This window comes from Melampsora larici-populina, assembly GCF_000204055.1.
Source record: "Melampsora larici-populina 98AG31 unplaced genomic scaffold MELLAscaffold_64, whole genome shotgun sequence".
NCBI lineage: Eukaryota > Fungi > Basidiomycota > Pucciniomycetes > Pucciniales > Melampsoraceae > Melampsora > Melampsora laricis-populina.
The window spans coordinates 1-25886 of record NW_006768828.1 but is presented as its reverse complement, the minus strand read 5'-3'; the positions used below and the strand labels follow the sequence as shown (position 1 = coordinate 25886).

The window sequence follows — 25886 nt, the reverse complement described above, 5'->3', positions numbered from 1 at the left end:
AAAGAAAGTCAGGAACAGATGCCGGGTTTTCTCTCAGCACGGCAGCGCACGCGATCAGCGGACTGGGCACGCGCAAAACGAAATATTTTGGCATTCTTGCCCCCTCCAGCTCATTACAGATCTTTTCGGCGTCCAGTCCTGATTTCGTGTGCAAAACCCCCTCTGGCCTCTGCAGAAGCCGTAGTATACTCATGGGATGACTCGAAGTAAGCCATATATGCATGTACATATACAGCCTGTGTAATGGCGCATGATGTGGATCCTGCATTATCGCATGAAAGCATGCGATTATAGAGTCCAAATGTGAAGCCATAAGATCATGTCATATGGCTGGATCTCCCAATTAGCCAAAACCGTGAGTTTAGTTGCTCTCCGAACGGAATATTTGATGACTCATCAACCAGCATCGTAACCAATCCGAATTAAGAAAAGGAGAACTTACGCGATAACAGGTTAGAACACTTCTTTTCCAATATTGCTTATCATCCGTGACCGCTGACCTGAAACGAGATAACATAAAGCTTACTCTATCTCCTGCGATAACAGCAAAAACCATTGAACACGCACATCTCATCTTCGACAGTCTCGTCTTCAAGTTAACTTTTAGCCATCTCGAAACTTGGGAGCCAAGGTATGTCGAGCAAACCTTTGACTGCAATGGCATGAGCCGTTACATTCTAAATATGTAGTTGATAAACTCTCTTTGGATCCCATATACAAGATGCCTATGAAGCCCATTAAGGAAGCTGAGCTGAAGCATCATATCATGCAGGATGAGTTGAACCTCAAGTGGCGTGAGATGGACCTCAAAGTCAAAGCGGCCCGAGGGACCCTGGTGTTGGAATTGAGAGAACATGCGAAGGACGATGAAATTTTCGAGCCAAGTCGGGCAAGCCAAACCGAGCTGGAATCGGGCCAGTATCCCATCAGACGCAGCTATACATTTCATTATTAAGATTTGACACTTTGGGAATGTCAAACACTTGATCATCAACGACAATCATTCCCCCGCCCAATTGATCAGATCATTCGTTGTAGAATTCCCACCCAACTTTACATTTATCAAGAACGGAGACATTGCACGGGACGATGCAAGGTCATCAAGTTACCTTCATATTCATCTCGTGCTTTGAGTTAACAGAAATGCCTGCTAATAATACTCGCCCTACAAAGAAAGCTGCCAAAAAATATCAACTTGTACCCCTTCAACCCCTTCAACCTTTACCTTTCCCCCCAATCAAAGACCACAAGACAGGACTCGTTTGCCTCAACGAGAATTGCGAGAAAAGACGTCCCCATTCTACTGTTTATTATATTCCTCAGCCACATCGAAATCCCAAAGTTGGAATTAAGGTAAGGACAGATAAAGCTTTGCTCAACTGTGTAACTGACTAATCATGAACACACAGTGCCAGTACGATAAAGGCTACGTTCGAACGTATCATCGAGAAAAATTTCACTCCGAAATTATTGAAATCAACTCCGCTCTATCGTTATCCGCGTATCTGCCTATGGACTTTTCAAGGATAATGAACAATAATCAATTGCCATCGCCACCGGTGACACAACAGGCGACTCAGTCTACCAAACCATTGCGAGGCAAGAACTATCACCCATGTGAAGGTGTCAACGGGCAAACTGCGCAAGGTCATAAGCTGCAAAGGAACACGCACTGCAGCGTAAATGCATGTTCAGAGGTCAAACCCGTCATTATAAATGTAGCCATATCCTTCTGACACTTATATATGCTGGTATGATTTTATAGTGCTGCTACCACCTCAACAAAAAGTCTGTAGGGTGTTCTGTACACACAAACCAACGTAAGACAAAAAACAAGGAAGCGAGCACCACCACGAATGCGGCCAACTCCCAAACTCATCAAGCGACGCAGGCTCGCGACGACAATCCTCTCATCACACCAAGTGCCCAGACACAGGCTAGCCACACATTCATTGAACGACTCCCGGCTTCGGAATTTAGAAACTTTCGCTCCACCTCAATCAAGAAGCAAGCGAACGAACGAAAAAAAGAAGAACACCTAAAGTCTGCTAGCAACAACATCACAATGGTCGTTTGGCCTGAAGTTGATGTATGTGTCACTTGGCCCTTTGAATATACGCATGGATGTATGAGCTTACTTATTTTTACTTGAACAAACAGGTTTGTCGTGTGTTTAGGATATACGTACCTGAATGGCCCACATTTGCACTTGAAGAGTCTGAAGATCTCAAGGCTCTGGTTCAAGACAAGCTCGGTGAGGACTGGAATGGGAATTTACGAGTTTGGCACGTCGACATACAGACTTGGGTGAGTCAACTTTATCCTACATATTGCATCTTCAACTTAACCGACACTTGTCTTTTTACTTATCTGCAGGTTGACATGCGGATGTCCATGGTCGAATCCTACTCAGTTGGCTCTCCCTCGCTTGACGGTAACAGACTCCTTGTCATGTTCCCCGGACTCGACGAGTTTGAATGTAAAGATATGGATTCACATTTACTACCAGTCAAAAAGGTGTCCAAAGGTGTCATGGACATCCGAAGATTCCTTTCACGAGATCTTTCACCAAGGGAGCCGGTGCCTCGACCAGCTGATCCAACTGATCAAATCAACCTAAAAAACCTCCACGTAATCAGTGACGATTCAAGTGAAGACGAGTCCAATCAAAACAATGATTCCGATCAAATCATAGCTCGTGATGAACGTACCCAATCACCCAGATCCAGTCCTACTCCGGCTCCTCGCCCCTCTGGATCAACAAATCATCCCCAGCCTTCGACTTCCAACACGTGTGAAACTGAGAAATGGCCTACTGGAGTATTGATGTCGGACATGTTGAGATTTATGCATGAAAAAAAGAAATACTCTTATAAAGACGCATGGAAGAGGGTATTTGGCACACCATATATATATGCGCGTTCAACAGTGTCTACCTACGGGCGATGGCTTGATGAAATCACTGAAGCCAGATTGATCCCTTACACAATTGATAACCCCGATCATACCGTCAAAGAAGGCAAACAACACTTTAAATCGGAATGGAAGGATTCACACAAAACCCAGAATGTCAATGCAGAAGAATATACACCTCGTCCTACAAAACGTGTCAAGTTACACAAGTGATTCACAGATTCATTTATCTATTTCTATTTCTGAAACTTCAATTTCCGTTATCTCCTTTCAATGTACATACCATTCAATGTACATATTACATGAAATAATTGTTTTTCCACTTAATGTCTTTTCTCATCATACTCCCTAATTACTGTAGCTCGCTCGCGCAAAACCTATGCAATGCAAAAAAAAATCCCGCTGTACAATAATTAATGAACATTTGAAATTGCCATTAGAGATTCCAAGGGTGAGTCATGGATGTTGCTTTGATGTCGGCAAAGATTGGAGGTAGTAATCTTCACAGATAAAGATATCCACCTACCCGATATCATCAATCATCCTTGGTGCTGTTACCTGATATATCTACAAACTACAAGTCAACCACTAACTTCGCTTGTTTGACGCTAGCGTTATTCTTCAATATCATCAATTATTCCATCTTCGTTATGTATGTTTGTCTAGATCACGCCGATCGTGGAGGACGCACTAATCATACCTACTGAATCATTAAATCAATCCAGTAACCTTCAAAACTACAAGCATAAAGCAGACAATCCCACTTGTACGCTTATGTTTGCAAATCACTAAACCCATATTTGAGAAAGATAGACCCGAGCAAGCAAGGGTGCTGTGCTCCAATTTGAAGTTTAGTTCAATAGTCATACTCCTATGTCAAGTGTGTCTAAGAAGAATTCAGTGCTCATATACAGTGCCATACTGTGCGCTGATCATTACCTTACGTTAATTCTATCAATTACCTTGTGTCAACATTGAGGCTAGTTTATTTCCCTATCTTTGTGTGCTTTTCGACTTGTGTGAATCATAAAATGATTGCTAATCAACTCCAACATGTTTGATTCAGGATTCACTCTTGATTAGTTATTTGGAAAAAGATCTCGCTACTATGCCCTCTCGCACTCGATCATCGAAGAAAACTCAACCATCAACTCCACCTACTTCAATTAGTGACCATACCGGATTCACTGACATTACCCATGTATCAGAAACAGTAGATGAGGAACATGAATCCCTTGCACGACCTGTTGGTGGGCCATTAATTGGCAAACACGATGTGGATGATGACATTGATCATGTCAGCGAGTCATCAGTCGTGTCATCTGCTCCCAGTCCCACATCAACGATCAAAGGTAAGATGAAGATATGTCACCTGTTAGAACCAGAAAGTTGAGTATTTTCATGGTCTACTTACTAGAGAGATATATTTTTCACTGTACTACCAATTACTGACATTGATACATCGTTATAATTCTTTAATATCATTTATAGAGCAAACCGATGGTCGAGAAAAAACTATTCGTGGAAAGAGCGCCGATCACTCCGATAGGTCCGATCACACCGATCACACCGATCACACCAAACAAAGTTGAGTCAGTATTTGTTACGTCAGGATTCATATTACAATGGACTAACAATACTCGATTCCCTATCTATCTGTCGTTGCCAGATAGTGACAAAAACTTCCTGAGGGAAGACCTTTTGAAGGCGCAGGCGGGCTTCATCTACTCCCTGCCAAGTGTTGTGCGAGGTGTCAAGCCACCGATCTATGATCCACAGGACTTTACTGGCTACTATAGTGACCTTGTTGTATATAAGTTTGGAGCCGCAGTGAGCGTGGTTCAAAGAGATCATCAATGGGTGGCAAGGATTGTTGATTTGGAAGTTGGTAACGTACCAAAGTCCCTCACGGCCAAATATCATCACAATTGGTACATAAGTAAGACGTCCGGCCGCTCACAAGCACTCAGCATGGCCCAAGCCAATTTATTTGTAACTCACGCGTTGCAATTGTTCCAAGATGAGCTTCGAGATTTGTGGCTATTTCATCTTGAAGGTGAGAGTGATGACACCGATAATTTAGGAGACTTGTATTCCAAAGCAAGAGGTCTAAAGGTATTTCTCATTAACCTTGCTCATCTTTTGTTTCATTCCAACCAAGACTGATTACATCTATGAAATCAGGTTCAAGAGGCCAAGCTTTTGCAAAGCATTGGCCCGGTACGTGAAGGCGAACCCGGTTGGTACTTCTGTGGGAGGGCAACTGACGCTTGCAATGAGCGCTATGTGTATGAATATAAGTTCAGTATGCAAGCGCCGGCTTCTGATTTATGGAAAGACTTCATCCATGCATTTATTCATTACGCATACAATGCCAGTCTTGCCAAAACGCTGATCAGCCAAATTGACTGTGACATCGAAGGAACAATTTCCAACTTACTTTGCTTTAACAAAAGGTGAATATTCAATCTTTCATTGAAGTTCTTTTCGATCATCTGATTTGTTGTGTCCATTCCTTTGCTCCTCTACTAATGAAGTGACAAGGCAGTGGACAACACCGTTGAAATGGCGTTTTTCCACTTCGGTTGGGACCATCAGTGTAACAGCATCTGTCACCTACTCAATGCCTCGGATGCCTCGATTCTGCGAGATGGATGAGTGGAGTCATTTTCTCAGCAAGATCATATTTGGGTTGTTAGTTTTTCGACACATCATGTTAATTGGTCATCTTTTGTGCATCATTTGTCCTTAATATTTGAGATCAAGCAATGTTAGTGAATGTGATAGACCAATCATAAAGTCGTAGCATATATAGAAATTAACAATCAAAATGATTGATTGCAGAGCAAGTTAAAAAAACACATAGGTTGATCGATCATAGTAATAACTTAAGTATGACCACAATTCCAATACTAATGAGTGTATCAATAACAAAACTCGACTTCATTTTGGTTAATTGGAACGGTAGAAAACAGTATTAATGAGAGTATACCAAAATAATAAGGTCTTGAGCAAGAGACAAGTGACAAATTGATGAATACAAGTTTTGATTTGTGTGATTACCTTCACTGAAGAGTTCGAATACCCATGCTACATAGGGATGGATGTATATTCGATGTTGAGACAAAACTGGACATCGGGTCGTTTACCTAATGTTTCTACTAGGCGTTCGTTGTGAACCCTTATAAACTCTTCTAATACAAAGGCGTACTTGATCTGATGCATTCCGCGACACATGGGGTCAAAACGGCCAAACCAAGCGTTAACAATCTCGGCAGCAGAAGAATTAAATCTCCATTTCCACTTCCCATCGGGGGATATGATTACCTTGAGTTCCGGAAAAAGGTTTGGATCATTGTTCTCACGGCAGGCGGTATGAGTTATTTTGTGTGATTTGATGTGAAAGGCATCGACTGGCAACAGTGTGCGTGCAAACCTCTGTCGATCCTCTTCGCTGTTTTGTACGTGTGAATACAAACCACAAGCATTGTCATAGAATATGACTTGTGGCATTTGGTTGGGGAACGTCTCGTAAATAAATTCCTATTGATAGTATAGGATTGCTTTTAGTATAGTAAGTAGCACTGGTATATGTATTTGGCAATTAACTTACCTTAACTTTAGGGAGCGATTCGGATTTATAGAAAGTCTTACGAGCAAGAATGACCCCGCAAGGTGCAACCATTAACTGCTCATTGTGCGTACGAAGGCGGCTGAACAAAGGTTTCTTGATTTTTTTTGATTCACCTCCGTCTCGAGCAGACTCATGCTCGCGTTCTTCAACTTCACCATACATGAGATCATCTTCTGTAAGTGTGACCTCGCCAGTCGCTGGTGACAACATAGTACTGGGATCGAGTTGAATATGAGTGTTGGGACGCTTCATTCGCTTGGGTAGACCAAAGAGTGACTTGTTGCGACCTTTAAACTCTTTGAATGCCTTGACGTGGTCGTCCAATTCGCAGGTTTTGTGGCCAGGTCTCGCAGGGCGTAAGCAGGGCTGGGCGTAACACATTAGATGGAGAGAATTGTGTAACGGGCAGAATCGATCGTTAATCCGATCAAGAGGTTCATCGCAAAAGTTGGGTCCGTTAGGATTGAGGGCTTTAAGTTGAGCCTCAGACGCGCTGCAAGCGTAGTGGCCAATAGTTACGCCATCGGTAACTACTGCACGCATGACTGAATGGTTTGAGGACTTAGTGATGAACAAAATGGAGGTTCGACTGTGTAAAATGGAAAGTAAACTTACTTGTGGCGTCTTCTGAGTCAGGGATAGGTTCAATCGCAGTGCAAACCGAGCAAACATGATTGGCAAAGGCTGAGCCTTCGAGCTCTAGCCACATCAAATGTTGATGCATGGCCCAATAATACCTACGATCATCGGCTCCTTTAGCATCAGTCAACAATCTCACTCCGCGAGCGTGAAAGGTTCGCATCAATCGAAACAGGTCCAGTCCTATAGACATCACATGGTGACTGATCTGACGTGTGTATCTAGCTTGTCGAAAATCATGGGGGTAAGATTTATTGATGGTCGCATGTGCTCGATTATAGATTATCACAAGGTTGTATATACTGACTCTGGAAAAAAAGGATAGTGAATGTCAATATAGTGAAATGGTATCGTCTTGCATCAAAGTGAGATGATGAAAGATTACTTACACACCAATAGCTTGCAGGTGGTTCAGATGATCAGCGAGTCTATGAGTCATAAAGTAGTGTCGAGTTACTTGAAAAAAATCTTTTGGATGTCCTTCTTCTAAGGTGTAGTATTCACGGACATCATCGCGACGGAGATAACAAGGTCTGTATGTGACCTTACATTCTACGAACCGGTGATCGCCATCGTAGATTGTCAGCCATAATACAAGACGTGAATGGCTCAATAGTATGGTTACTTACTACGACAGTAACCAGAAAAAGATTGGACCGATTCAATGCCACCAATATCAAACAAGTACCCACAGACTTGGGTTCGAATATCAAGAGTTACTGGGTCCCCATGGGCCTCCGTGGTGCAGGATAGGCAATGTTTGGTAGGCGGATTGATGGTTCGCTGTGGAATAATGAGGGCATCTTTGGGCCGATGTATGAAAGGTATGCCATTCTTTTCGAATAGGTTGGTGTCGTATGCACAGTTGGGGAGATGATAGTATAACACATTCCAAAGTCGAGCCCACGTGGCCATGTCTTGAGCGGGATCAAGGCAGTGAGTGAGGAACTCAATGGGTGCTTCGTGGGGTGATTCCCCATATACACCATTTGTCCGATTGATGAATTCGGCAGACAAGACTGTGAAGTTGGTAAGGTGGCTCACAGTTAGCGTACTGAGAGTTTCGGGGTAAGACTGCGACAGTTTTTTGATGAGGTCTACAAGTAGCATAGTGGTAGATGGCGAATACTATTAGCAATGTAAAATGGTCAAGTGGATCTGTTCAGCGTTGTAAAGGATGTTTTAATGATTTCAACAGAAGTGTTACGATGAAATTAAATTCTTCGGTAAAGAACAATGATATACCACCTTATATACCACCCATCTTAGATGGGTCGCGGTGAAAATATTCATTGGGGAGGGAACTGAATGGCTTAATATTCAAAAGCAATGGGCACGGAAACTTAACTTCCTTTGTTTCTAACGCTTTCAGCAGGTCAGCAGGGCATGGAGAAGGTTTCGACATGGAATTTTTTCGCATTTGCTATATTATATTTCTCTGTTTTCAGTACCAAATAGGAAATAGAAAGGGAACTATGATTGGCTCCAATAGGTTGCCTTGCCCTTTCAGGTTTTGCAGGTTTGTTGGGGCAAAGATTGAGCATCAGGATACAAATCCATGACGTTTGGAACATGCTCATGGGCGGTCGATATATTGTAATGGGTCATGTAAGCGTTAAGGTCATGACCAGATGGAGGGATTGTATTAGAGCAATAGCCCGTTGTCACGATAATTGGTAATTACCGGATTCGAGGGCTGCGTATCCTATTTTGGGACGTGTGAAACTACACTTGGACGTAACGGTTTATGGTTTCTGCAAGTATGTGAAATTGGCTTGACTCGACTCGGCTCGGAAATTTCATCGCCCTGCCAATATTCTGGGAATTGATACGTACTGGAGCAATTAGTCACAAGGATGCTCAGGATTTGGCTCTTAGACAAATTCCCGACCTCGTCAGAGATTCAAATGTCAAGGCCTTCGAACATTACTACGGATATCATTAAATCGATTGCAACACTCACCAACTCGCGCACCTGATGAGTTCATGGAGGAAGAGCCCATATCAAACCATGACACTCGAGTAAAGATCAGGTCCCGATTGTGAGTTGGAGACTGTGATGCCATTGCTAGCCACAAACCACAAGTCATACTGTCATGTTAGCGATTCATATATAGTAATATAAACTTCTTAGTTTGATATCCACATACAAGTCAAAACGGTCCACGATGCCTGAAACTATTCTAGCCGCATGCTTCAAAAGAACTAACGCAGATCTCTTTATGGATGTGCCAGAGAATAGAATTGTACACTACGGTCCAAACTTTAAGGGCAAATATGTATTCAAAACACCCCCAGTAATGACATTTGAGAAACATGGGACTTACTTAGCAGTGACAAATCTGTTTTGTAATTGTGATGTGGATTTTGTGTTTTTGTAGAAAATATGTAAGGCTGATGTATTTCTTATCATAATTTGAAAACATATATTCTCGAGGTATCTCAATACCTCACCAGAACATAAACTGCCCCAACGGATTGAAAAGCCTGCACCAAGACCTGAGGCTTGACTTTGAAAAACCAAGTCATGAAAACCTTTGCTGAATTCGCATCACTAACCTTTTAGCAAAGTCATAGCTTGCTTTTCACATCTGTTCACTCTTTGACTCCTTTTTCTTTCTATACGACTTCAGGTAAGACCTCTCTTTCTCTTCATCACCATTCTCCACATATTCAGACCTGTGTTAAGTCGATGAAGTCATGAAATATTGGATGCTGACATGTCCCCCATTTCGCATTTCCCATCTTGCTCAATCATTTCCATCGCTCTCGTTTGCAGCGTTTGGTTCGCTTTTGGTCAATAAGCCTTGTCTCCTGCTTCAGCTCGACCTCATACATAGAAGTTCTAAGTATCACTTCAACTTTTGATTTTTTAGTCACCTAGAATCGGATCAATCGATCAATCGTGTCGCAATTGCTAGCGAATCAAGCTTCCATTCATTGATACCCTTTCAGTCTGCCTCCTTTATATACACCGATTCATAAAAAGCTGCCGTTCATTTCTTGTCTCGTTTGTGATCTCCACAAGTTGTATGTACACTAACTTCCCTTGCATGCAAAGATGTAATGCATCCTCATCACCATCTCACCTTGATGAGTTCTTGAGCCCAAACTCGTGACGAGCCCAGTTCCCCAAAGTGCAGGCGGGTGCAGTAACCAATTTTTCAAAAAAATAACCCCATCGGATTGACTCCTTTTTGAACTGAGTGTATGTTCAGTCAAGGTTTTATAATGTAAGAAAAACATTTCCACGATGATTCCCTGATGTACAACGTACATATTTGAAACGTAATCACGTATGTTCACGTTACATTTTTACTGGGGATGTTTTCAACATATGGGGACAACATGCTGGAAACAGGTGATGGAAAACATGTCACGATTACAAATCTTTTGATCCGTAGTGTACACCACGGGAGGGTCTTTTGTCAGAAATTGGCCTGACACTGTCTGAGAATGGTCAGGTCAGAAAACGGCCTGAAGACTGACTGCAGGCCATCTATAGACGGCCTGCAGTTGGGCATACCTTCGCCATGCAAATCTGTCCAAAATTAAGACTGAGGAGCGGCCTGCAGGCCATCGATAGGCGGCCAGTTGCCGGGCATCCTTCATGCGGCTCAGTCCGACCGGAAGTCAGCCTGAAAATGGCCAATAGACCGCCTCCAGTCGGCTGCCACAAACGGTGCTCAAGTTGTGGACTTTGCAAAGTCCGCAACTTGAGAGATCTGTCTGGTCAAATGTCACACGATCATCCCTGACCTCCTATTTGAAAACGAAAAACTTTCAAAGTCCTTTTTCCACTCCAAAAAGGAGACAGCTCAATCCAACCTCATCGTGGTCTAGAACATTTGGATTCATCCTTCAATCTCACTAAGTGCCTGCTCTTCCTCTCTTGCTTCCTTTACATGAACGCTTACAAAGATCGATCAGTCACTCCTTTCACACTACAGTCAAACGGTTGACCCTGGCAATCCTTCCATTCCGCATGATCCATCGGCACACAAAATTGCACGGCAAACACAACCTTCAGCCTGGTAGACTGTAGTCAACTTTCTCTTCAAATATCATTTCTGCTGGTAACAGGCTCTTTGTTGGTAGCGTTGCCTGGTATACCGACACAAACAGCCTCACCCAGGCTTTGAATCAATTTGGCAAAGTCGGTAAGTCAAACCTTATTCTTCTGTGATTGGGTGTTTGCTGATTGGTGCTATTATCATTCCTAACATCAGCTATCAGTCGATTCAATCGGTAAGTTATTGTCTTTCTTCTTCTAGTGAATGTGTGTCTTACATAGCTCTGAACCTTGCTCATGTCCTTGCCCTTCTCGTATGTCGATTCAGTCATGCAAGACCGCAAAACCGGACGAAGCCGTGGCTTTGGCTTCATTACCGTGGGCTTGATTTTATCGCCTCAATTGACAACTACTCACCTTTTATCAACACCCATCAAGAACCCACCTACCTCAACATCATAGTCTCCTTTATCTATAGCAGTAGTGATTGTCATCTCAACCTTGTGGGTAGTTTCCTCTGCCTTTTCCGGTGTTCATCATCGTGGGTTTTATGATAGTATTAAAAATTAATCTTTAAATACCGCAACGTAGAAGCCAGAAGTGAATGGCCAATCCATTCAAATGATTGTTTTCGAAACTAATCTTGAAATGACAAAACTAATGCAACATTATTAGTATTACAATATGTTGTTGTGGATTGGTTCTTCTTCAAAATTTGTTCTTTTCTTTCGCGTTCTGGAGCTCCCCTCTCTCATCAGGCTTGTATTAGAAATGTTGTATCTGACTTGTAGATAACGGACTGTGACTGTGAAATCAAGTGTTTGATTTGTCAAATTTGTGTGCCCTGAGCTGAGCTGAGCCCACCCGACCAACATCCGAATGCCTGCAAATGACCGGGAAAGCGAGTCAAAGGGCTAAAAAAACGGCAATTGTGTCGGGCCATCAAGCCAGCTGGCCGTTGAAAGCCGGATTACAGCCGGTCTGCAGGCGAAATCCAGGCGGCCTGCAGGCAAGGCCAGCAGGCGCCTGGCAGACGTCTTGCGTGAGGGCCATCTGCAGACGGCCTGCCCCTATGCAAGCGCTGGCGGTCTGCGGCTGGCCTGACATGGCCGCCTGTAGCCGGCCAAGACACCTCTGTGGTGTAAATATCGTTTTGGGCCGAATTGTTTTCAAATGATTTGAATTGACAACTTGACGAGTTCATGACCGTCAGACGGTGTCATTCTGAGAAAAGTTTGAACTCATTGCCTCCGGATAGACGCCGCGCAAGATGCGGTTCCTATTGACCCGAGCACCGCGAAGCGGGGCTATATACCGGGCGTGTGCCGCAAAAAGTGATTTGTTTTTGCAAAGCTTGTCTATCCGCTGAGCCGCGAGGCGTGAAAGGCAAACGGCGGTGAGTACGACTTCCCTGCATAAGGAGAAAGATGATGACTGAGCCAAATGTCGATTTAATGAATATCAAGGTTCACATCTCAACCAACGGGACCGCATACGCCGGAGACCTCCGGCTTCGACGACCAAAGTTAAACAATTGGCGAAGGACGTCTTCGTAAGGCGGAGCATGAATTTGCAATGGAAAGGCGTGGCGATAATGTCCGCTTATGACAATTACCAGGCCTCAGCTATAGCGCAAGGCATAAGTTTGGCTAATAGCGTGCAAATAATTTTCATTCGAGCTCGCATTTTCGCGGAATCCATCCACGCGAGGATTTCTTGCGCTCCGCGTAACTGATTATGACGGAAAAGCGGCAGCGGCAATCATTGCCATCGACGGATGCAAGGCTTAAAAGTATCCTACCTGCAAAGGTCGCGTATGGAGCAAAGATTGGCACCAAGGCCGCTTTCACGCATGAAAAGGCAGGGTATGTCAATGATAGCGAGCAGAGGAACTTGTACTTCTCCGAGAAATCTGACTCTGGCCCAACTTGCCTTACGACGCACAGCGCACGACGACGATGCAGCCTCACAAGCCTCGCGCTACGAGCCGTTCGAAGCCAGCTGGAGATTACCTCAAACTTCAACCTCGCCCCCGTACTTGTCACAACCGTACCATCCGGAGTGGTCTTGATTGGTACCCTCGTTGCACCGACATTCACGATTTTGTGCCGCTGCCTTTGGCCTATCTTGCACCACCAACACCGGGTTTCGACTTCAATCCAAATTCTCTTCGTTATGTTAGAGATGTGTCTTGCAACCCACCTGACTTCGGCGATAGACACCCACTATGTATCACCTTACCCAAGAAGGCCGGAATTGAAAATGAACTCGTCTTTGCTATGTGCACATCCTCACGTTGGGTCACTAAAGGCCGCCGCTTCAATGGGACTCTGCACTTACCCTCTGGCGAAGTCAAAGCGCCGAAACCTCCCGCTTCCAATAAGAGAGGTCCTAAACGCATGCACCTCTGGACTGAGATCTACAATTGCAATGCGTCAGGCAATCCTTGTACTCAAAAGAAAAGTACTCTCACCGAACTTGCACGCCAATCATCCGGCTCCATCAAAGTCCAGTGCCCAGCTCGCTTTCTCCTCAAGAAAACATTAACCGGCAAGATGGAGTTTGAATGGTATTGGAAACATGAGAACCACAACCCGTTCTCTGTTGAGGACATGTGTAACATGCATATGCCTCAGGTAGTTAAATCCTGGCTCAATGGTCGCATCCTTGAAGGACTCACCTGGCGCACTATTCAGCGCCTCCTGCGTTGTCCAGACCTATTCCCCGTTTGTTACATCCCTTTTCCCTAGTCCCACAGCCTCATTTATTGACATTATTCGAATGGCCAGGACGAACACACCGTGCCCGTTGGTAGGACCCCCGGCGTCGGGGCCCTTCAAGTGATTGTAGGTAATTCAGATTTTTATTCATCTTTGCAAAGAATAAGCGCAACAAAACACTCAGCAGAACTCCATTCTGGGTAGCTGCTGAACGTGTTGAACTGTCTTGACACCTCCCAAGCAATTACCGAACTGTCTCAACACCTCAGAAAATTACTGAACAATCTCAACACCAAGATCATTCTCCCCAGCCTGACAATTGAGTGCGTAGATATGGGCCTACTGATGATATCAATTGATATCCGACATCGACCGTAGCATGTTCATCCGACAGTTTACAAGTGGATTTTATAATCCATTGGAACGCTTTTATATGTATTCAGACCCTTTATGCTCTATTTGAAGCCTTTGAGCACGTTTTTATAGATATCAATTAATAAAATCAGGCCGCAGCGTGCTCATTTGACAGCACAAGCACTGACAAGAGGGTAACATACGATTTATAATTAAATTGAAAAGTGAGATTCAGTAAAAGGCAACCGGGAGATCAATTGATGGGGCATCTGGGGAGCAGTAATAGTGGTCAAGAGGAAACGTCCAGTCGGTTTCTCAGTAGAGCTTGATGAAACATGCTAAGGTTATGACACACTCATGACGCTCCGACCGTTCGCTTTTACCCTGTGACAAGATGTTTGCAGGTAAGCAAATGAGACAGATAGTTGAGTAGAGATGTATCAGATGTTACATCACATACTTTATCCTTGTCCGTCTCACTACGCTCAAGATGTTGGCGACTACTATCTCTATCACGGTCTCGAGGTTTGTCGTCCGATCTGCTAGAACGCTCTTTTTCTTGACAAAGAATTGTGCACCACATCTCCAAGTTGTCATTCGGAAACAATGTACATTTACATTGGAACAAACTTGAATTGGAACATATTCATCGAAATATGAGAGATGAGCTAAACCGAACAAACTCAAGGATCCAACATACGGATTCTCCATCTTCCACATCGTTCACTGTGTTCGTGCGGTCTTTGCTTGGCATAGCGGTACTCTTGATAAGATTCATTAAAACTCAATCATCTTGAAAGGGAGGACATGTGGATGTTGAGGTACAATAAGTAACTGAGGAATACTGACCACTGATGAAACTAAACAGTGGCACAGTCTTTAGGAAGTTCAAGCGGCTAATGTTCAGAATTGTTGGCGCCTACGCCGTTGTGAGCAGTTCGAAACAAAGTTGAAACAAAGCTGAAAGAAATTGGCAAATCAGAAGGCCCCCGACGCCGGGGGCCCTACCAACGGGCACGGTGACATCGCACCCTGTCCGTCATCCCCAAGGCCTTACGAGTTACCTACGCCGATTTTCGCAACGTAGTCCGTAACGCCTCCAAAAACATTCAACGTCTCGATCCCAGTATCATCCCTTCTCTTATGAAGTGGTGTCAAAGACTAACCGACCGCGGTTACTCGGTTCACAACGACATACGCCCCAGTCACAAAAGAATCCAAATCGGACTCATATCCCCCTGGCAAAGACAGCAGTTACTATTACACGGCAAAGGCGTCATCTGCTTTGATTCAACACACAATGTCTGCAACAACATCCCCGAGTGGCCAACGGTGAAACTCACGCTACTTACACTCATTATACGCAACCCCGTCACCAGCAGTGGTGTTCCCGTCGCATGATTTCTTAGTTCCGACGAAAGAGCGTCAGTACTCACCATCTTCTTTACCCACTGCCGCTGCTGACACCCTTTCATCCAGCGAAAGCATTACACGCTTCCTCACGTGGCTCAAGGACGATCTTGGTGTCTTACCCACGGCTTTCATGACGGACTGCGCCATTCCTTACCAGAATGCCGTCGCCGCTACCTACGCGGGTTCACGCAAACTGCCTAAGCACTATTGGTGCACCTACCCCATTTCTTGTGCCATCCAAGCCCGAGCACGCCTAAGCGTAAGTCAGAGCAACTCCGTTGTCCAACCTTCGCTGATACTTTCCTTTAGGCCCCGGAGGTGCCTGCTATGCAGCTCCATCAGGAAGCAATGTCCGTGATTTACGCCAAACACTGGAAGGATGCCTGGCAAGACTTCAAGCGACGCAACAGTCATATGTACCCCGCCTTCGTCCAGTACTTCGAGAAACAATGGGTTTGGAACGCACCTTACTGCATGCTATCTGAATGCGACGTACCTACTCAAGGAATTCACACCAATAATTATAATGAATTGTACCACCACGTTCTCAAACACAATTTTCTAGATCGCCTTAAACTTTGCCGACCCGACGAGCTGATTCACATCTTAACTGAAGACGTAGAACCTGACTATTGTCAAATCCTACTCACTACAACACTAGGGTTCCGCGCACAACGCTGCAATAAATTCCAGAACATCGCGAAAGGCCTTGCCGATTTGTATACCGATGAAGACCTCGACAATATCCTCTGTATGATATCGCTGGTGGGCAATAACCAAGTAAGCCTATTTCACTCGCTTTTCGTCGGCCTTTTCTAACTTACGCCGTCTCAGTATACTATAGGGTCCTTCACTCGCCCCCGCATCCATTACAAGTTGAACACTACACCCTGTGCCGACGGCAGAGTTGGGTCCGTGAACAATTGTACTTGCCCCCATTTCGCCGGGACCAACTCCGCATGCAAACATATGTATGTTTCAACACGTCAGGAAGGTCTCAGCATCCGCGAGGAAGCTCTGGCTTCAATTGACGACGGCACATCTCCCATGTACCCGGAACAAGCTCTTGAGCCAGCCGACAAGGAACTCGGATCAGCTGTCTCTCCTCATCTGGAAGTGTCGACATTGTCACACTCTGTCCATTCCGCATCTTCAACCTCCGTTTACGAAACTCAAGGCTCCCCCAGCCAAATGTGGCGAGCCCCTTCCGCCAACACCTCCCAACACAACGTACAGGTTCCTATGCACGGCATCCAAACTCCGCACCCAACACCTGGTCCCTCCCATTTTCCAACTCCTCCCCGAATTCGACTAGCGCTACCCAATTTCCGTGATCCTCACCAACTTACTCACAACCCATACTATGTACACTCTACACCTCCCAATCCTTTCGTTATGACCAACCCTGCCGCACCGTTCCCAACTTTATCAAGAGGACCCCACTCTGGTCCTCAACAGCAATCCACCCCATATTACAAATTCTATTCATCTCCCCCATCGTTACCCCAACACTCACAAGTTCCCCCGGCCAACTTTTCGTCGCTCGCAAGTACTTTACCCCCTGAATTGCCCCGTAATCCGCCTCCTCAATCACCATCTTACAGCTACACCTACTACTTATGTAAGGACCCCCCAATTAACGTAGCTTTACCAACAAATGCCGCTCCTTTGCCCGGGGTATCAGGGCCACCCACGCATTTCCCGCCAGCCCCACCCCCTTTACCCAACTTCCCGTTTTTAGGCGAACCTTTCAACACTGTCAATCCGCATGCTACAGTCCATCACAATTCCAACCAAATGCAACCCACACTCTACACCAACAATTCCGAACACGGAGATGTGATCATGAGGTCACCACATCGCACCGCTTCGCAGCAATCGGCACAGTCTAAAGGCCTACACTTTGCTGCATCGCCTGAGTTCTGCACACTTTCCCAACTTTCCAATCTCATGCGCGATCACGAGCGACCTCACCCTCCAGCCGGCCAACCAATTATGACTTCGTACAACCCATCAATCATACCCCCGACACCAAACCACACCTCAATTGGCGTACAACTTGGATACGGCGGTTTCCAACCCCCCTTGGAGAACGGTGGCAATTTACCAAATCACACGACTCCCTCGGCATCCGACGCAACGCGACTCAACGTACCGTCGCCATTCAGGATGAGCAACAATCTACCCAACAGTGCCAATCGCAAAGATCCCTATCCGTGAGTATCAAAACCTTAACGTTGCTGCACCATCACTAACTTACGTGTTTAATTTTCCGACGCCAGTTGTGTAACCGACGAAGCGTCTCATTCTTCTTACCCTTCATGGCATGGAATACACAGTTCTCCGGCCCCCGGTGAGGCAACATACTCCGCCGTCGAGCCAGCTCAACCTGGCCCCTCATCCGGTCACCTCACTCAGACGCCAGCTCCTCCGGCGCAAAGTCATACTGAGTTAGAAGCCTTCAAAAAAGACCTGTCTATCAAGAACTTGTTCCAATCCGCACACGGTATTCTCGCTTTCGACACGGCTGACAAGAAGGCTAGGCTGCGGGGTTTACACACTGCCACCGAGCTCCACGCGGTTGAACAGAGCATAACGGCGTCTTATCGCATGCTCCGCGACTTGTATAACAAGGGTAAGCGGAAGAAACAAAACTGTTGGTGAATTTAAGGCACATTCCATCATATGATCACCTTTCGACACCACCTGCGCTACAAAACGGTAAAATTCATACACTCTTTCCCTATTCACATCATTTTCCATCTAGTCGTACTCAAGTCACCATTAATCAGATATCCCCATTTCACAAAACACAACCAAACCACCAAGTCCCATTTCGTTAACAACTAGTAAAGTACAATTTATTGTTCATTTATCTCCTCAATCGTACCGTCATGTGCTCGTAAATCTTTTGTTATCATGAAATACCACAAGTTTGTCACTCAATCTTCGCGCCCGCGCAACTGAATGTGATACACTAACTGCATCTTCAGGCGAGCGATACTTTCCGACATCCGTTATCATACGGATGCTTGGAGAGTTCCTGCCTCAGCTCGGGTAAACACCCGAGCTCGTGAGTCGGGTATGCACGTGAGAATACACCGATAAACGGATACACCAATTTGTAAATGCAAATGTATTTGCAAATTGGTGTATCCGTTATTTCACATGTACGAAACATGCGGCTAGAATATCGGCGTGCGTCCACGATGGATATCTTGACCACCACGAAACCCTTTATTCTGTAGCAGGGCTACCGCTACGACTACACCAGGGGGTCAATCGCACCACGTCATTACGGCTTTTGGAGCCGCTCAGAAACGTGTCACTTTTAATTCACACTTCAAACATATTTTGCAATTCCGTGAGGAATTTTGATTTTCTTTTTCCAGAATTTTGATTGCCGAAATAACAAATACCGTGACAGAATTTGGACGGAATTTTGAAGCTCAAAAAAAATCAAAATTCTGTGATGGAATTGGGACAGAATTTTGATAGTGTGCATGCCCATGTCTGTCCATGTGCACACAGCGAGAAAATGGCTGCAGCGCCTTGTTTGTAGACAAATGATGACGTGCCTGCAATACCGCAAGCGCTGCGCAAATTTTTGTGTTTGCGGTGCGGTTGCGTAGTGTTTTTTGGCCCCGCAATAGCACCGCTATATATTGCGGGGCCAGAGCACCGCAACCCGGTTTCAAAATCCCCGGTACCCGGAAACCCGCAACGAAACTGCGTTTTCACTCCGCTATTTCCGAAATATAGCGGAGTGAAACCCTTCACCCAGGTTCCTCATCGTCGTCGTCATGACCTCCCTCCACCACCCTCCATCGCCACAATACACCACGATACATATACCAACCTGGCCCAAGATGGACTGCGGCGTTTGGACAGGCCTTCGAGCACCAGAACATGGCACCTGGAAGTGGAAAAAACTTCAACTCTGGCCCACTTGTGGGTCCGGCTTCCTTATTCGAACGACTGCTGAGAAGATCGTAAGGTAAGAGTTTTGTGATCATCGAAAGAAATAGCAAGCACTCGAACTGACCTTCATCACTATACTACCTGATCTCTTTTACATTTAGAATGGCTATTGCCAATGTCGTTTCGCAAACCTCCTCCCAAAGCCTCCAAGTCCCGGGGAGGTCGTCAACTAGATCTCTTCGCCCAGCTAGTCCTTCCCGTTCCCAGCCTGGCTTTGTGATCACTCCCAACGATTCTCGAACCGCTCTCACTCGTCAGTCAACTCCTGTCGAAGGAAGCCCTGGTCCCCTTTCCAATCGACTTGCTTCACCTCGACCACCAGCTGTAAAACACAAGGATTCAACTCTTCCCACGGCGAAGTCTAAGAAGACCAAGGCCAATCCAGAAGGAAAGGTAAGTCTTATCACTTTTCTATGTCAGTAGTTTTCTTTACCGCCCGGTAAAGATTACATTTGGTGTAGTGTCAATAGGTCCAGATTGCTCTATCATGCATGAGATAGATTCTCAATTGGTTTTGTATTTGTAGAATCGATCATCCACCAGTAAGCGTGTCAGGTCACCTTCACCTGCTTCATCCAGACTCAGCAGGACACCCCGTTCATCCAAGCGATGTAATGTTGGAGCTTCAGCACCTTCTTCTGTTGGGTCACCCCAATCATCGAAGCGGACTGATGTTGAAGTATGTGTTTCACATCTTTTAAAATATTCTTGAACCGATTCACGTATTTATTTTTTATGAGATTAATGACCCCTTTCCTTTACTGTCACCAGGTATTCGAGATCCCAGATGGAGTGGACGTTGATCAAGAGTCTTCTATTGAATTTGTCTCGTCTAACAACGAACCCGGCTACAACGAGTCTCGGAGTGTCGATGTGAAGCACCTTCTCAAGTATTTTCATGAGCCGATTGTAAGTGTTTCAATTCACATCATCTCGGTCTCTGATTTACTAACATCATCAATTTCTTCTAGGATCGTATTTACAAATGTCGATATTGCAAGAAGCCATTCAAAGGTGACAAGACAGGGACCTCTTATTTCAATTTACGAGGCCATCGCGACGGTAGTGCGACACGACCTGTTTGTAAAATGCGACATAAGGCCATCCGTGACGGAATGACTCTTCCACCTTCTTATCATGAAAAGCAAGAGGTAAGCAAAAAAACCGAGAAAGGTACCTTAACATCTTTTGTCAGCGGTCCCACCTTCACCGTCGACCTCCTCAACATGATCTTAGTCATGTGGGTTGTCCGACACGCCCTTCCTTGGGCCCGATTTGAAGACCCAGCTCTTCGAGCTGCTTTTCACTCTATCAACCGAGGTGCTCTTGTTCGATCTAGAACGTGGGCAGCTCAGCAGTCAGTAATACTCTATTCAGGTTTGCACGAAAAGGCCATCGATACCATAAAAGTAAGTTTTTGCTTTTTACTCTACTTTCGTATCTTGAACTAATTGTCTATTGATCAATATGTGTTTATAATTCTTGATCTTCAGACAAACAAAGGAAAGTTTTTTTTGATACACGACGTCTGGACCACCAAAGGGAACCGATACGCCTTCATAGGTGCATCAGCCAATTACATAGATGACGATTGGAATTATAAGTCAACTCACTTGACTCTCAAGATGGTAGCTTGGAGACATTTTGGGGCTCTCTTAGCTCGACCCATTGGTCGATTTTTGGTCCGCCACGGTCTTCATAAGAAGATAGGTTTTTTTTTCTGTTTACAATTTTTTTAACTTTTATCTTTGCTAATTGTTCCTTTTTATTTCTGTCATTACATGTTAGGTCAGACAACTGACAGTGGAGGGAATAATGGTCCTATGGCCAAAGAAATTCAAGATATGTTTATGAATGCGGACGATCCTGTTAGTTGGGACAGTTCAGCACACCATGTGCGATGCTATGCCCATAAACTGAATCTCACAGTTGGGCATGGCCTTCGAATCCTTGGTCAGACAATTACTAGTTCAAAGCCGGCAATCCCAGATGGCATTCCACTGCCCATTCCGACTCTCGAGGTGAACAATGGTGAGGATGGTATTGATATGGACGATTCAGAAACCGATGAAGACGAAGGCGACGGCTTACCGGAAAAGCCTGACGGTGTCGATGATGAAGACGATGGTATTTTAGAACCGGTTGTTTGTGAAAAAGATGATATCGTTGCACTTGCACTTGTCAAGGTAACATATTTCATAATGATCTCCCTCTTTCATCTTTCTATTCTTCTCAGTGTACCATAATACAAGCTAACCTTTTGTTTCCTATACTGTTCCTTGTGCTAGGTGGATACTGTGAGCGGTCAAATTGCAAGTAGTGCAGCAAGGCGAAGTGATTTTAAAGCTCAATCGGCTCGTATGGGATACGAAGGTAGAATGTTGATGCGTCCTTGCAAGACTCGGTGGAATAGCCACTACCAGAGTCGAAAGGTGGCGTGTGAGGCCCATGAGGTATGTACAAATTTAATTTCATATAATCACATCATTATAAACCATAAGCGCTGACCACATCTTGCCTTTTAGGTTATCAACTCAATGCTCGCAGCCGACCGGAAGGCCTGTTTTTTCAAGGGAGTTACCATTTCTCCTGCAGAATGGCACGCAGTTGAATTGGTTAATAAGGTTTTGAAGGTATTGATCTTAACTAAGGCTCCGACCCGCGCCCCGGAGGCCCCGGGGCGCCCGTCGGCAGGCCCGGCCCGAGCCCGTCCCGGACAGGCTTAAAAGCTGGTGAGGCCCAAGAGTAGCCCTCTCTTGGGCTTTTGTCGGGGCTTTTGGGCCCAAGCTGAGGCACTAAAAATCAAGGAGCTGACATGATTTTACTCGGAAAACTGCACAGAAGAGGTGTTATAGGTATGGATGGATACATTGTATCTTGTAAATATAAGGGTAAAAAAGCAAAACAAGAGGTTGTACATTTCATAAGGGTCGCTTAACGGCGTCCTAAACCAAACTTGAACCAGCTTTTTACACACAACAGGGCCTCACAAGTGAAGGCCTTCATACTCATCCAATACTTAGTCCATAGACGACTGCCTCCTGAGAAAACTCGTTTGGAAGAGACACTTGTAGCGGGAACAGCTAGGTGAGCACGAGCCATTCGAGCCAATGTAGGGAGGTTCTTCTGCTCCAACTTCCAATAGTCTAATGGTTCGCGATCTTCGCGTTCGCAGAGACCGTTGAGGTAAGTATCTACTTCCTCTTCAACCGTGAGCTTCGATCCACGATTTACAAACCGTCGAGCTCCAAATGCTCGACGCTCGGGTTCTGGCTTGGTTGAAGTACCATCACTGCTATCTGTATCATCCGATTGGAATTTGATCGCTTCCTTCAAAAACAAGGCTTTGAGTGCAGCCCTGTTGGGGATTTGGGCTAGATCGAGGGTCTGATCAGAGATCTCGGCCAGCTTGCTACGAGGGTCCAAGATATTGCCACAAAGATAGACAGGCTTTTGCGCAGCAGCTCGATAGTAGTCCATCACCTTTTTCTTGATTGGATTGATTGCGGCTAAAAAGACTGGATTGGTGACAGTCGACAAGGCCTATGTACATAGTTCAAAATGTCAGTGTGCTGAATTGGGAAGGTCGATGAATTAAAAGGAAACTCACCAGATCTAGTGACTCGATAAGACATTGATAAGTTGGAATTGCATCAGCAAGAGTTGGTGATTTTGCAGCCGAGAGTAGAACTGTGGCCTCCTCTAAGGGACGTAGAAACTTTGTAAAGCTTTCTAAGAGATTCCACTCAGATGAAGAGATGGCATATTGAATGTATTCGTCATTGGTAGTGAGCATGTTCACTGCTTTCTTCAACTCGATCGCTCGCTCAAGACAATTTAAGTCAGAGTTCCATCGAGTCTTCACAGGTCGTACAAAACCTTTGTGCAAACCACAAGACTCGGCTAGCTTCTGGAATGATTGTAGTCGTTGAGGGGATTTATCAATATAGGTGATCAGTGCGTAAAGCCTCTTGAATGCACTATTCCCTGGCTGAGGAGCAGACTCGTTTTCGAGCCAATCATCTAGACCGTTTACTGCAGGACCAGTATCTGTCTCTCCGAGAGCCTTACTAAAGCTTTTGATTCCAGCTTGAGCAGCTAAGTTGACAACATGGGCCATCACAGCCCCCATCTACTGGGCTCTGGCAGGCCAGTGACTACCACGGCATTATGAAAGATTCATGAAAGCTTCAGAAAGAATTGACAGAAGCTTCATGCAAGCTTCAGAGAAGCTTCAGGAAAGCTTAAAAAGAGCTCAAGATGATGCCTGAACACATCTCAACAGGTCTCCAGACCAAAACACAAATTATGTGGCTGCTGACTGGCAAACTTGGGGGACCCATGACCTTCAAGAAACATTTTGTGTGCCCTCAACTCTCAGAGATGGACGGGATGTATCACAGCAAACATTTTCCGTTTTTTACCAGACCACCCAGAACTGCCCTCATAGTTGCCTCAGCAACATATGTCAAGGAGTCCTTGGATGCCCCCCACAAGGAAAAGCGCACCCAAAGATACCTCTGAGGCAAATTTTGGCCATCACAGTTGCCTTGGATTGGACCCTCGGCCGGAGCTTCCCTTGGAGTGGAAGTCCAAGAACTCCTCATATTTTTGCATATATGCTGGCTGTGCATATATGCCTCATGAAGTAAATGGAAGTTGTGACATGTTTGACAAATGGGAATCAGGGCTGGTTGCCCAAAGAAGATGGATTTGGGAACAACACCCAAAATAATCCGATCGAATGTGACTTTTCGGACACTTTGCATGTCGTAACCAGGGGCAAACATATCTGACCCAATACCCAATACGATATGAAGACCAAAAAAATCTCGCAGCTCATATTGTATTGCCCAAACAATAACAGTGGATAAAATATGGAATTTGTAGCAAAAGTGCCATTTCAACTGCAATTGGGGTTCAAAGCAGTCAATTTATGAGGTGATCTCATGTCGGTTCAAGCCTGGATATTGTATTGCCAATACCAACGCTGCCACCTGTACTGTACTTAGTACAGTACAGTATCGGTATCGTATCTTTTCCCCAGTATCTTACCCCCTGTACTTAGTATTGGTATCGGGGGTACTTTACTCCTGGGGCCCCAAAATGGTATCGAGGCATTCGATACCGTATCGGGTATCGTATCGACAGGGCCTATACTGTACCGGGTTGGGGTCCCGGACAGTATCCGGTATTGGTAGTATTTTTTCAGTATCGTACTGAATTCCGACATCGGAAGTTTGTACAGTTACCATATCACAAATGGTGCACTAGTAGTACTAGTCCACCATTTCTGGCACTCATCCCAGCCCAATACCTCGTTTCATACGTCCACCTCCTTCCATACATACCTCAGCCTCCTTCCACCTCCCATACTTTTAGTTCAAAAAGGGATGCGATCCCTGAAGTCCTTGTCATGGAACCTCGCACGACCCTTCTTGGCACCCTACGTCGCGGTGAATGAAGGGATCGACCCTCAAAACAACTCTATCGATTGTTTTGTAAGTGTTCTCTTTAGTTCTAATAAATCCAAATTGATCTTCCCCCTTTCCATATCTGATCAAGATATTCTTTCGCACCTTTACTATCCACAGTCATATCCAACCCCCATGCCCTCATCAGTTTCGTACACTCCTGCCTCTTCTGGCGTACCTGCTTCTCCATCGCAATCGACTGCAAATCCACCACGCCGGTCTAGTACTCGAGTTACTCCACTTCGTCGCCCATCTTGCATGACGATGACCCCTTCTGATGGTCGAAGATCAGTCCGAGCTGACTCTGAATGCTCAGTTGAAGTCCAACTGGTCCAGCAGACAGGCAAGCGTCGTCGGACTCGTGGCAATTCCGAAACTGAAAACGAAGAGAACCAATCAGATTCAGAAGCCAGATCGCGTCGCCCCAAGAAGAGAAGCTCAGTTGAAGTCCAACCGGCCCAGCAGACAGGCAAGCGTCGTCGTAGCAATTCCGAAACTGAAAACGAAGAAACTGGCTCTGAATCCGAAGCCTCAAGATCCTGTCGCCCGAAGAAGAATGCGAGTAGATCACGAGCTACTAAGTCAAAGACAAGCACGAAGGTTCGCTCAAAGCGTCCTAAGAAAACAATGGTGACACTGAAGGATGTTGAACACGATAAGGTACATACCAATTTTTTTAGACTTTCTTTTTAAATGAAGCCAACCTGTTTTGTCCGCATGATTATGATAGTCAAACAGCTATCTTC

The 25886-nt window shown here is 45.2% G+C and overlaps 4 protein-coding genes across 4 annotated transcripts; all 4 read left to right on the top strand.

Annotated features, from left to right (window-relative positions):
• Positions 1 to 721: 721 nt before the first annotated feature.
• On the top strand, positions 722 to 3126 carry MELLADRAFT_68210 (uncharacterized protein; the record flags this gene model as incomplete). Its single annotated transcript, XM_007416745.1, has 5 exons — positions 722 to 918; positions 1068 to 1353; positions 1410 to 1679; positions 1766 to 2089; positions 2377 to 3126. 5 exons carry the CDS (start codon positions 722 to 724, stop codon positions 3124 to 3126), a joined length of 1827 nt encoding a protein of 608 aa, XP_007416807.1.
• Positions 3127 to 11171: 8045 nt separating this feature from the next.
• MELLADRAFT_93976 (uncharacterized protein) lies at positions 11172 to 11660 on the top strand (the record flags this gene model as incomplete). The annotated part of the gene is made up of 4 exons (XM_007416777.1): positions 11172 to 11227; positions 11270 to 11346; positions 11423 to 11434; positions 11527 to 11660. The coding sequence occupies 4 exons, from the start codon at positions 11172 to 11174 to the stop codon at positions 11658 to 11660; spliced, it is 279 nt and encodes a 92-aa protein (XP_007416839.1).
• Positions 11661 to 13156: 1496 nt separating this feature from the next.
• On the top strand, positions 13157 to 13948 carry MELLADRAFT_68209 (uncharacterized protein; the record flags this gene model as incomplete). The annotated part of the gene is made up of 1 exon (XM_007416744.1): positions 13157 to 13948. The coding sequence occupies one exon, from the start codon at positions 13157 to 13159 to the stop codon at positions 13946 to 13948; it is 792 nt and encodes a 263-aa protein (XP_007416806.1).
• Positions 13949 to 16876: 2928 nt separating this feature from the next.
• Positions 16877 to 18349, top strand: MELLADRAFT_93975 (uncharacterized protein; the record flags this gene model as incomplete). Its single annotated transcript, XM_007416776.1, has 2 exons — positions 16877 to 17901; positions 17968 to 18349. 2 exons carry the CDS (start codon positions 16877 to 16879, stop codon positions 18347 to 18349), a joined length of 1407 nt encoding a protein of 468 aa, XP_007416838.1.
• Positions 18350 to 25886: the final 7537 nt, after the last annotated feature.